Source organism: Nothobranchius furzeri, chromosome 15, assembly GCF_043380555.1.
Source record: "Nothobranchius furzeri strain GRZ-AD chromosome 15, NfurGRZ-RIMD1, whole genome shotgun sequence".
Lineage (NCBI taxonomy): Eukaryota > Metazoa > Chordata > Actinopteri > Cyprinodontiformes > Nothobranchiidae > Nothobranchius > Nothobranchius furzeri.
Window position 1 is genome coordinate 27310393 of NC_091755.1, and position 12286 is coordinate 27322678.

At 43.0% G+C, this 12286-nt stretch overlaps 1 protein-coding gene across 2 annotated transcripts; it reads right to left on the bottom strand.

Annotated features, from left to right (window-relative positions):
• Nucleotides 1–124: 124 nt before the first annotated feature.
• Nucleotides 125–9982, bottom strand: dtx3 (deltex E3 ubiquitin ligase 3). Of its 2 annotated transcripts, XM_015967809.3 has the most exons (5): nucleotides 9518–9982; nucleotides 9305–9345; nucleotides 8045–8847; nucleotides 2030–2247; nucleotides 125–1825 (listed from the first exon to the last, which is right to left on the bottom strand). In XM_015967809.3, the coding sequence occupies exons 2-5, from the start codon at nucleotides 9315–9317 to the stop codon at nucleotides 1750–1752; spliced, it is 1110 nt and encodes a 369-aa protein (XP_015823295.1). In that variant the 5' UTR covers nucleotides 9318–9345; nucleotides 9518–9982; the 3' UTR covers nucleotides 125–1749. The 2 variants fall into 2 exon arrangements, with proteins under 2 accessions (XP_015823295.1, XP_015823296.1); XM_015967810.3 differs by lacking the exon at nucleotides 9305–9345 and having other exon boundaries at nucleotides 9518–9981.
• Between the last annotated feature and the right edge of the window lie 2304 nt (nucleotides 9983–12286).

Consider the following 12286-nt stretch of genomic DNA (forward strand, 5'->3'; position numbering starts at 1 on the left):
ATTTTAAAACACCAATACACTAATAAAGATCATGTTTTAAAATGACTAAATAAACTTGCAAATCAGCTCTGTGAGCAGGAACACTTTACTTTATCCAGGGCCCACATTTAGTACCCCAGACAAATCCAAACAGAACTTTTTATTCAAGTATTAAAATGTGGAGCACATAATTCTGGGTAACAACAAATCAACATAATTACAAAAGCAAAACTTTAACTCGACAATCAGTTTGTAACTTAGGGAATCCATCTTCCTGTCCATTCCCTTGGCCCCATCCTCAGTCATGTATGCATAGAAAGGTTTGCACGGTTGCATTAACTACAATCCTTTGTCCCACAAAGATCTCAGTTGGTCCCCAAACTAAAACAAAAAGGTAGCAAACACAAATTAAAACTGACATACAGATATGAATGCTCAAATCAGTGATGGGTGAGGGTCAGTTTTTGCATTCAGAGTGTGAGGATGATTCTAGGAAGAGGAGGGGTCTAAGAACACATTTTTTATGTTTGGTTTTAATGGGCATATCGCTAGAAACCAAGTCCCTTAATACTTTAATTTCACCAAAACAGCTTCCCACTCACTAACGCCATAAAGCTTGAATTTCCTTTTAATCAAAAATGAACATCAGAAAGGCACACCAAAATGAGATCAGTATCCCACCTTAAATCAAATCACTCAATCCTAACTCTGGTGTTATGGGTTATATTTCTATAAATTTGCAACATTTATCTAATTAAAAATGAGAAGAGAAATAGGCAGATCTCCCAGTTTGGCAGGGACCGAAGCATAGATCGTTTAAGAGCTTTTGTGCCTTTGATTTGGTTCAAGTGGTCTATATGCCCTTCGTTGTTGACATCGTCATAAAATCTGGTAAACCAATGGAGCATGTTACTTACAAGTGAGGTAATGGGCTCAAGGCCTAGGAGACATCTTGAAATAACTGGAGAAAATGGTCAATGCATGCCTAAAAGGTGCTGCAGTGAGACATCGCTTAACAATCCTCTTGTTTAAGTAAAAATAAGTCATGAGCTGAGGATCACACACAAGAATGAATTGTTCTAAGCAAATGGTGTTAGCTTGTTGCCAGCAAACTGCTTATGGCTCACAAACCAGTTAGCCCAGAGCACCCTTCATAAACAGGAAGTAAAAACCAATTACTCTTATGTAGCCAAAAAACAAACTGCCTTACCAAAGTGCCTATGAGTGCATTAGATTGCAATAACATTAAAAGGTTTTAATCAGATTTTTTAAGCAGTGCTTTTTAAACCAAATACAATCATAACAACAGGTAATTATTAACAATCAAACTGACATGGCAGGGAAATGGAACCAAGGATGTGTGCTTTCAGGACTTAAAATGAGCCTCAGGGAGGAAAATAAAGGTTAAACTAAAGATTGTCCTAAATAACACAAGTTCCATGAATCTCAGCTCTTGAATAAGTGCATCAGATTTCAGGCCAGGCTGCCAGAAGTGACAGTTTGATGTCTTGGAACACAAAAGGGCTCTGCACTTTACTTTCTTCCTAGTGATGGTGTTCTGGATCAACTGAACTTTGCAAAGAAAACTAAAAACGAATGAACAGCCAAAAGAGGAGATATGAGCTCTTCTGCAGCATTAGACACCTGTCACATGAGGTTTTTTGCCTTAAGCCATCTTTTGAGTGATGGCTGGACAAAGAGCAAATCCTGGAGCTGAGTCATGTCCACAGCAAGGACAAAGTCCTGGAAGAATCTATCATTGTTATGGAGTCAGTCTGCTATGATTCCTTTCTCTCTGAGCTCTTCTGTCACTCGCACCAAGTAAGTAGGATCTGGGTAGCCAAAGCTGTGAGGAGAAATAAGAAGTCATCATGAGCCAACAGGAACAGTGCCATCGACCCACTGATTACACCGTGAGAAGCACACATTAGATATGTCCGTCTTTATGAAGCCCATTTCTCAGCAGCTATTACGCTTCAGACAGTCATTAGTAATATTACAAAATTCAATCCCAGCAGCTGTTCACCTTCAGCTGAGAGCCAATACGTACCAGCGCGGCCCACCCCACATTGAGGTCTTGTGGTGAATGTCATTCCAGGTTATGACGTTTTGTAAGCCTGTTGTCATGGAGGTACCGATGGTGAAGATAAGGCGCTGTTCAAAGGCCCGGCGCAGCAGGCCCAGCACTCGGTTCCCCTCAGGGCTGTCAGGGAGGTAGGCCACGCGGTCTGTTCCTGGGTATCGAACACCAGGGTTGGGGTGTTCAAGCTGATGGAGACAGACACGGAGAAGGACGTGGCAATGCGGCTTGATTTATATAGCACATTTCATACACAGAGGCAATTCAACGTGTTTTCCATTAGCAAAGAATAGCAAGAACATTAAAATTGACGAGACAGCACACTTAAAAAACACACAAATTCAATTCAGATTTAAGGATAAAAAAAAGACAAAAACAAAGTTAAAGTGTGAGCAGTTACAATGAAGAAGGTGCAGTATAAAAAACATATGAGGTCATAAGGAAGCTGATTCCATCTTTGTGCAGCATAGTAGCTAAAAGCAGCTTCACCCTAGTTTGAGATATATTTAAGTATCTTTCCGGAGTTTTTCTTTATCTGATGGCACCGTATAATGGCTGACAAGCATATCACACAAATAATTTCTCCTTTAGTTCTTTTTAAGATGGCTGTTGGCGCTATTTGGGTTACTTACAGTTTTGGGGTTATTTTTTTGGGTTTAGTTGTTGGTTAATGATGATTTTATTTATTGTTTTGCCTGTGAGAATCAGCCAGGAAGACAATAGGTGTTTTGTTTTCTATAAATATGGGGACTGGTGTTGGACCAGCATGCACTGGGGTGGGCCTATAATTTTTATTTATACCAGAGCAGGAGAAGCAGCAGGAAATGGAGATGTACATAGTACTTTCCAAGTTGGATGAATAAACATCAAAAATATTCAACAGTTAAGATCGTTTGGACATTGGACTTCTTTTGCCTGCGTACAAGATATCACTTCAGTACAGCAGTGGCTTAAGGATTTAAAACCCTAAGGAAATTGGTTGGACAAACAAGGAGTCACCACTACAATGGCGATTTTACGTTTCTAGTTTATAAATGTGCTTCTGTAGCCAACAAACAGAGCTAAGACACATAGTTTTACAAGTATTATTCTCACATCATGTTGTGTTCTCATATATTTATATTTTAGAGACAACTGTCCATGAAAAGTTCATCAACTTTGCATCAACCGAAGTATTCCTTAACTTTGATATACCGGTGCACCATTTCTCTGACCTAAAAGTTGCTCACATCACAGCTGAGCTTCAGACGGCAGGTTTTGGGGTCTTTTTTCCTGATATTTGGACATCTGGCCCTGGTTTGGATAACAGCAACACAACTCTACCACCGACTTGCAATTTGGATGTTTTATTTCCACAAACAACACAAGCCTTGGGGAGCTTCTGCTATGAGGGGAAGTTGCTAATGCTAATGGTTAGCTTAAACTAGCCAAAATGTTCTCTGCTGATTACCGGAGGTTAAAACAACAGCCTTCCTTGTCGTGACTCAAGATGGGTGAATCCATAGCCTTTTACAACATGCACCGTGCCAGCAAATCAGCGTAATATGACCGGAACAGCGTGCCTTATAAACGCGCTATGCCTGCATGGTGATGCACAAATTTTTCAACATTCGTTCCACCTTGCTTGGTAGTAATAATATTGCGGCAACTGCCATATTAAAGGTGACTGTGTCACACTCTGTCCTGTCTCCCCACTCTCTGTTCAGTCTTGTGTAGGGCTGCAACAACGAATCGATAAATTCGATGAAAATCGATTACTAAAAGCGTTGGCAACGAATTGCGTCATCGATTCGTTGTGTCGCACAACTCTTCCAAAAGCGCCCCCCCCCCCCCCTTCCCGAATCCCGCCCGCCGTTGCGCGCAGACCAGAGCAAGTCAGATCAGCACGAGGGAGAGCCGCAGATCAGCGCCAGGGAGAGCCGCAGATCAGCGCGAGTGAGAGCCGGCAGATCAGCGCGAGGGAGAGCCGCAGATCAGCGCGAAGGAGAGCCGCAGATCAGCGCGAGGGAGAGCCGGCAGATCAGCGCGAGGGAGAGCCGCAGATCAGCGCGAAGGAGAGCCGCAGATCAGCGCGAGGGAGAGCCGGCAGATCAGCGCGAGGGAGAGCCGCAGATCAGCGCAAGGGAGAGCCGCAGATCAGCGTGAGGGAGAGCCGGTAGCGGCAGATCAGCGCGAGGGAGAGCCGGTAGCGGCAGATCAGCGCGAGGGAGAGCCGGCCCGCAGACTTGCGCTGCTGCGAACCGGTTCCGCATTGTTGCACAGCGATCCAGGCAGCTGCTTCCAGCGCACGGTCCATTCTCAAAGTGGCGCAACCAAAAAACTATAATTAGCACACGATCGTTCTTGTCTGCACATCTTCTCTATTTTCTGTCTTATTTGTGCCTGAAGCTCGCTACTGCGGAGCTCATCACCTGTGCTGTGGTGATGTCACCTCACGCAGCATCGAAAACGCGCTCTGCGCTTTTCGGTCAGGAGATACCTTTGATCTGCTCAAAAGTAACTGATGAGGTGAAAAGGTAAGAATCCAGGCAACAGATTTTCTGGAGAATTAAGAGGAGATGCAGGAAGATGAGAGACAGACAGGACAGGAAAATAGTTCAATAAAAACAAAAAAACAATCAATCAATCAATCAATCAAAGCTTTATTTATAAAGCGCCTTCCGCAACCCTGTCAGGAAGCCCAAAGCGCTGAAAGTGAAACAAAGCGCTGAAAACAAAGTGTTGAAAAGTAAAATGTAGGTAGATTTATCACCACTACACGTTTTTACCTATAAAAAACAATAAGTTATACACATGTCATATTTATACATCTGATACAATTCAGATCACCTTCAAAACTCAGTCACACACCCAGGGCCGTTTCAAGACATTTTGGGGGCCAAGGCAAAATGCCCCCCCCCCCCAATAACTGGGCTCCCCAGAAGCCTCTGTGTAATTCATGCCCTCTCCAGTAGTTTTAGTTATATGGTGTTTATAAAAGCCCCTCAGACATTACTGACATGTTCTAATATTATCAGATGAAAAACTAAATTATCAGACATGCTGTCTCATCTGCTTCTTTTATAAACTTGCAAAAAGTAACAAAACCATTTGAAAGCCACTATTTGTGGATTCTTTGAAAGTTTCCATGGAGTGTGTGACTAGTTATTTTTTCATTGATCCTATCGTCTAATCTCACAGCTGAAACAAGCATCCTTAATAATCCGTGCACAGGAAGCGTACCGATGCTGTAGTAAAACAAAAGGTATAATAATTTATTATTAATAAAACCTTGTTGCAGAACTAAAGCAGAAAAATTTGATTTTGCATTAAATATGCTAAATATTTATATATGAATTGTTTTAGAGCCCTTTAATTGGCAGAATCTGATATTAATTTAGTTCTTACAAAAAATGGGTCCCAACATGGTTTGTGTGGCGTTGCCATAGTGTGACGTCATAGGCACAGATCCCCTGTCCTCTTGTTTGGAAATGGAAATATGGTCACCCTACATTAAACAAACTGTCCACCCGGGCTTTTGCACTGCACAGAGAAGCTTCGCTGCCTACGACTGAACGTCAGTTGAGAGTCAGTCTCATGCAGAATGACCAATGAAGAGAGGGCCTCAAGTTAAGACCCTCTCCTCATTGGTCAGTCCACACGAGGTGGGTCAAAGGTTACTCTGGGCGGGTTACGTGTTGTCAGGCATTCAAGTATTGAGTATATTTACTGCATATTACAGTAAAATATTCTGTATGTGACCACATTATGGTGATCCTCGGGTCGTGATGATGGAGCCCTTGAATATTGTTGCCCAGGGTACAACAAAGTGTTAATCTGGCCCTGGTTCCGCCGTCACATTCCCGCAGAAACTGGTTGATCACACCGGGGCCAGACTACTAGCATGTGGTTTTACAACCACAATGTCCTCAGAAGCAAAAACGCTTTTAAAAGGGAGGGAGGAGTTCTAACTGTTGCTGCAGGCGTGTTGTGTGAGAGTGCAGTTATATACTGGTTAATATATTTTTGGGTTCAGTTGCTTTCATGTGGCCTAATGTGAGTCTATTTGGGATCATTGGAATGATCAGCAGCATTTCTTGATGTGACTTTATGGCAGTTGCCCAGGGCATCATCGCAAGGAGGATGGCATTCATTTACTTTTGTTTTATTTGGTATTTTTTCAGTCATTTTTTGGAAATAGTGATCAATTTTGATTAATTCACAGCCTATGTTTAATTACATTTAAAATATATGTCAACAGATGAGATCAAACAAAACAGATGAGAATTGCCCTTAAGCTGTTTAACTTGGACCAAGCATTTTAGGTCACAGATAGATGTAGCTTAGGGTCTCTGTCTATACACCTTATAAGACAATTTAGGTGATGGCATGTTGTTTTTCTGCTATTGAACTGTTTTCTAATAATGTTGTGTTAAATAAAGTGAAGGAAGGAGAGAAATAACGTTTCCCTAGCAGTTTTTAAAAATTTCCCCATGTAATCCGATTAATCGATTAATCGTGTCGAGACCCCATCCGATTAATCGATTATCCAAATAATCGTTTGTTGCAGCCCTAGTCTTGTGTCTTCCCTAATTGTTCCCTCTCGTCTCCCAATCACTTAAGATCCCAGCTCCTCTTGTATTTAAACCCTCCCAGTTCTGTGTACCTCGTCCATCCATTGTTTCAGTGTCCTGTGTGCTCTTCATTAAAGCCTTTTTATAATTACTCCTGCCTGCCTTTTTCCCCTGCATTTTGGATCCTTACCTCAACCACTCAACTCCCCTGCGCTCGTGACAAATTGCACCTTGACGCAACAGAAACAGTTGTCATGATCACGTGGAGAGTTACTGCCGAGCTCCAACCGGCAACTATATTGAACATTATTGTAAACACAGACAATAGGTTTCACTTTTGTAAACAGAAGCAGCTGAAATTATAAACTAAAGTGATGCAGCGCTCCATGAGCTTCTGTTGGAGCTGGAGTTCAGATCACCAGAGACTGCATGGGGACTGTGGCGACCAGACACCTTTATGAGCGGCTTTGTCATAAAAACTTAACGATCACAGCTTCAGTCGCAATAAAAAGCAAGTATGTCGAAGATAAATGGAAGTCTGCGGCAGCGCAGAGACCACCCCCATGCCCCCTTTATACCACATTCGGATAATCTTTTGTTAAAAGGACACGATTGCGCCACATTACTGCCATGGTCTGACCACTTATAAACGCACTATGGCTCCCTGATGCCGCCATGGCGCTGTGGCAATTTGATGGCATTGTTTTGTAAAAATGGCTCATGAATGCCAATTCACAGTATGACGTAGATCTGTGAGGATTTACAAATACTAGCATTTCGCCCTCCATTTTCTCTCAGAAGCTAATGCAGGAGATAGGTGTAGGAGACTACTTTCATGTTCAGCCTGCATGAAAAACTCAGAGTGACTGATAATCAGAAAATCAGTCAATCACACCTTTAAGGAATGCTAGGCCTTTAATTAATGTAGAAAGTTTAATTTGTACCCATTTGTCTCTCAGTCAGAACCTTGTTCACAATCTGGCAAGAAATGTGTGCCATGATCAAAGTTCCAGGCCTCCTGGTAAGGTCATGCTTGTAAATGAGAAATGGTTCCCAAAGATTTTACTTCAGAAACAAAGATAAAACAAAGAAAAGTCCTGCATCTTTGTCCCTGGCTTGAATGCCATGTGAAAATTGCAATGATACATATGGGTTTGTGAGTGTTGCTCTCGCTAAATTATTCACTTGTGTTCACAAACTTAACACTTTGTAGGTGTTGCAACACGAGTTGTCTTCATACTGGTTTACGTTGGGCAGTCAAAAATAAATTCACAGCCAATTCAAGATGATGTTTACATGGTAAACCTTACACAGGTACAGCTCAGCAAGCATTGAATGCAAATTGATCATAAGGCTGTGGTTTTTAACAGTCAGAAAAGCTAAACATTATTACGCAAGTATCAATGTTTTATCTGTTCCATGTTTTACTTACGGTCTGTCGTCCAGGAGGGAAGCTGTAGATGATCCAGATACACCCAAAGCCTTCATGACCAGGAAGCTCCAGATCAGGATCTCTCTCCACAACCATTGAACCATTGGCAGGCTGGTTCCCAATCAGCTGGCCATACACCAGTCGACACACAGGACATGCTTTCTTCACCTTAAAGGCTTGATCCAGGCAAAAATGACAAAATGAATGGCCACATTTTTCCAGAGTGGTCTTGTCCACTATCTCCCCCATGCAAATCGAACACGTATTACTATCCTCTGCCTCGCTGGGGGAGGCCACGTCCGCGTCCATGTCTTTCCTCTGGGCTGCCTCATGGAGCACAGCGCACGCCTCTTCATCAGCAGGCTTTCTGAACTTCTGCTGCTGTCTCTGGGATCGTCGAGGTTGGGGAGGTGGAGGCTGAAGCAGGCTCCCTTCTACATTCTGCTCCAGGGCTCCCACAAAAGGGAGCAGAGCTCTCTTTCTCTTGGGCCCCCCTTCCTGTTTGCTCATTTCTTTCCGGGCACATCGGCATAAGTCAATGAAGGCTTTCCGAGTCTCGCTGGAGACGGGTCCATCCATCACTCCAGATCTAGAGTTCCTCAAGCCCTCCACCGGCTGCAGCCTCACAGCACAGCAACCCCCTCTCTCTCCACGCCTAATGATCCCAACGCTCATCCCCTGCTTGCGCTGGAAGTCAATGAGCCAGGGCCGCCCGGCTGCAGCCAGGTAATCCCATACTGCCTGAGAAACCAGCACCTCATCACTGCCCTGGCCAGCACGCACACTCATCTCATCAGAAGACACTGCACAGAGAAGCACGTAAAAGTCATTCCAGATTCACAGAACAAATCACAGCTTCATTTATAATTTACGAAACAACAGAATGCTCTCTTTGAGGATGATGCACTCAGCTAACGGGTGGATTTCAGATGCATGATGGGGAGATTACGTTAGCATTTGTTCAGACATGGCAACAAGAGTTGTGTTGTCTTCAGGCTCTGTTAGCTTTTCTGGTAGAGAAGCTCAAATAATTTCAAAATAAAAGCCGGGTTGAATTCGGTTCACTTCAGCATGACAACTTGAATCCAGCATTTATAACCGGGCAGCTATTAGCTGTGACAGCAGGATGTCTGAAACAAACTGAGGACAAATCAGCTGTTGAGACCACCTCCGACTGTAAACAAAGCAAATAAAAGCTCACGACAGGCGCTAAAGCACACGCTAACGCGCTGTCAGAGACGTGTAAGAGTAAAAGGATACCTTGTGAGCCCATAAATTCCCTCAACTTCGAATAAAGTGTCCTGTTGAACAGAAAAGAGACAAACTGAAGGACTGCAACAAACAGCTGCGCGACCAGAAATATACACGCACACACAAAAAGCCATTCTCGGCAGAAGCGAGGCGGAATTTCGGCGATTTGTAATCTTTGTTTTTGACTGCATTAATGACGAAATGCTGGTTTCGACGCCTCACCCTTCTCCGTAGCTGGTCGCTGCCTGACAGGGAGGTTTCTGGCTGGATTAGAGAGCTCCGGGCTCCATCGGCGGAGGCCTTTATTTATTTCCGACGTGCTGCTGCATCTGAAAGACGCCGTGCCCAAGCCATGGTGTCCGAGCGCGCTCCTGGATCAGGTCGTTGAAGGATTTCTGTAGCTTTCCCTCAGCTCCATAAAGCACAACCTACGCCCTCCTCTTCCTCTTAGTCTCGCCTGTATTTGCTTTCCTCGTACGTCCTTGGGTTGTAGGCGTTACGCAAAGTAAATTACGCTTACTCTTCCTCTTATCTTCCTCGACCACTGTAGCTGTGCAGATAAAACATTGATACTGGCTTTGTCCTGCAAGATTATTTGCGCTTCCTTTCTTATTTTTTTTGTTCATAAATATTTGCGTCATTAATGCTGGCATGTGCGGTGAAAATGTACCCAGACTAGACACAGGATGTTCGTCACTAAACTGGATGATAAATGATAGTTTGTGGGATTTTTCGTGTGCTGTCATGAATCATGCTGTCGTCATGCGTAATCTTAAATGGTGCACAACATAGCCCCCACACACCACAGGGAATACCCACTTCATTGTTAGGAAGGCCTTCATTATGTGGGCACAAGTGTATTTTTAAATATCACTGTAGAAATTTGGATTAGATGGGAAAAACAACAACAACCTGCAAAGAATAAAAAAAATCGTCTGAAGGCCTAGAACTGTATGTTAAGAATTTAGTACAACAAAATGATCCCTTTAGGAATATTTCTGAAAATAAAAAGTGCAGTTTTGGTTAGAGACAGAAAGTATGTTGTCCAATCAGAAAACATTGAGGAAAATATAACAGAAAGTGTTTGATTTTCAGGGAAATTAAATCTGATCCACTGCCCCTCCACATCGAGAGGAGCCAGTTGAGGTGGCTCAAGCGTCTGGTTAAGACGCCTCCCTGTTGACGTTTTCTGGGCACGTCCAACTAGGAGGAGACCCAAGGGAAGACCACATGTTGGAGAGACTATGGTCTTTTGGCTGGCCAGGGAACGACTTGGGTTTCCTCCGGAGGAGCTGGCCAGAGTGGTTGGGAAGAGGGAAGTCTGGGCCACTCAGGCGCTGCCCCCACAACCCAAATTCAGATGAGGGGCTGAAAATGGATGGATAGAATAAACAGTTTACAGTGGCGTGTCCAGATCTTTTAAAATGGGGTGGCCCAGGTGAGGCACAAATTTGTGCATGGGTGGCACCAATGGTTATGCTTTTTTGTTTTACCCCCAAGCCTTTTGTGGACAATGAAAAGCCTATTTAAAGGTAAATTAGTGTGTTGGCACCTGGGGTGGCCAATCAGATTCCAAGGGTGGCATTTGCCACCCCAGGCCACTCCCTGGCCATGCCCCTGACAGTTTAAAATAGATTTTTAAACGAGTTTCTTTCTAAAAGGTCTAAATAATCACCAGTCTCCATTTGGTTCCTGAGTGGCCTGTGTTTAGAGTTTGTCTCCGCCATCTTAAAATACTTTTCATCTCCAACATTTTCTTTATATTTATACAGACATAGTCATGTAATTAGAAACTCGTTCTTGTTTTATTTTGTTTTAAGACAAAAGCAATTTTCCTTGGATGAAGGTCCATTCAGACCTCCCTATTTTTAGCTTGAATGAACCCATATCCACACTGAACAAAAATAAGCACAAGACTTTTGTTTTTGCTCCCATTTTACATCGTGGACAGTCTAAGGCACACCTGGACATTATTCATGCTGTCTAATCAGCCCCTATCCCACACCTGTGAGGTGGGATGGATTGTCTTGGTAAAGGAAAAGTGCTCACTAACACACATGTAGACAGATTTCAGAACAATATTTTAGAGTCATGGGTCTTTGTGCATGTAGAAAACGTTTCAGATATTTGTGTTCAGCTCATGAAAAATGGGAGCAAAAACAATAATGTTCAGTGTACATTGGATTACTGCTGTCCTAAATCTGCACTTATTTCTTACATGTGAAGCATTTCAAGCTGAATCTACAGAACAAGCTAGGCTTTGAATGCAAACAGTCACAGAAAATTCACCCCTCCCCTTGGGTATCGTCCCTGAGACACTTCTGCAGGAACCGGAAACCCATGTTGCCAGAGGAAACGAGATAGTGCTAAACACCAGACACCGTTTTTCTCTTTCTCCGATATAATCTCTCACACCGGTGGTGTTCTGTTGCAAAATACGTGAGTGCGTAATGATTGTCGGACCCAGGTAAGTGTGGCGGTTCAACACCAACAACTGGATGGTCTATTTGGTTGCTTTCAGTCCAAACTATGTTATCAACGGGGGTTTTTAGTAGTAGCTATTTCAAAAAGCCACAAGTCCTGTCACTAATGTTTAACACTTTTGAGAACCACTTTATTAATTTTTTTCTTTGTTTTTTATCTTCACAATGTATTTATAGCTATGCAATGTTGTTAAGAGGCAGGAATAAAAATTTTAAGCTCTTTTTTTCCCCATGTTTGCAGTTTAACTGCAGTTCATACAGAAGTTGTTTTTAGAAACTCTTCCACTGAGCTCAGTTTACCATTAGACTTATTTCTGCACAAATATTGAGAAATTCCAACTGTATCCTTTGATGAGCTGGATATGCTTGTAAAAACATGAAGTTCAAAGTAAAAGACTAATCTAGTGCTGAACTGATAGTGGTGTTAATCTATTTGGTTACGGCCTTTCTGAGTAGAGTCTCCTCATGCATGTGTGAGTCTTATCTACTTTGGTTTCCTCCCACAGGC

Excerpts from the sequence above, each read along its gene's own strand:
- dtx3 (XM_015967809.3), bottom strand. Across the intron at positions 2,248-8,044 it reads TCCCTCCTGGACGACAGACC|CTTGAACACCCCAACCCTGG; the intron begins GTAAGTAAAACA and ends TGTCTCCATCAG. Across the intron at positions 1,826-2,029 it reads ATGTGGGGTGGGCCGCGCTG|CTTTGGCTACCCAGATCCTA; the intron begins GTACGTATTGGC and ends TTCTCCTCACAG.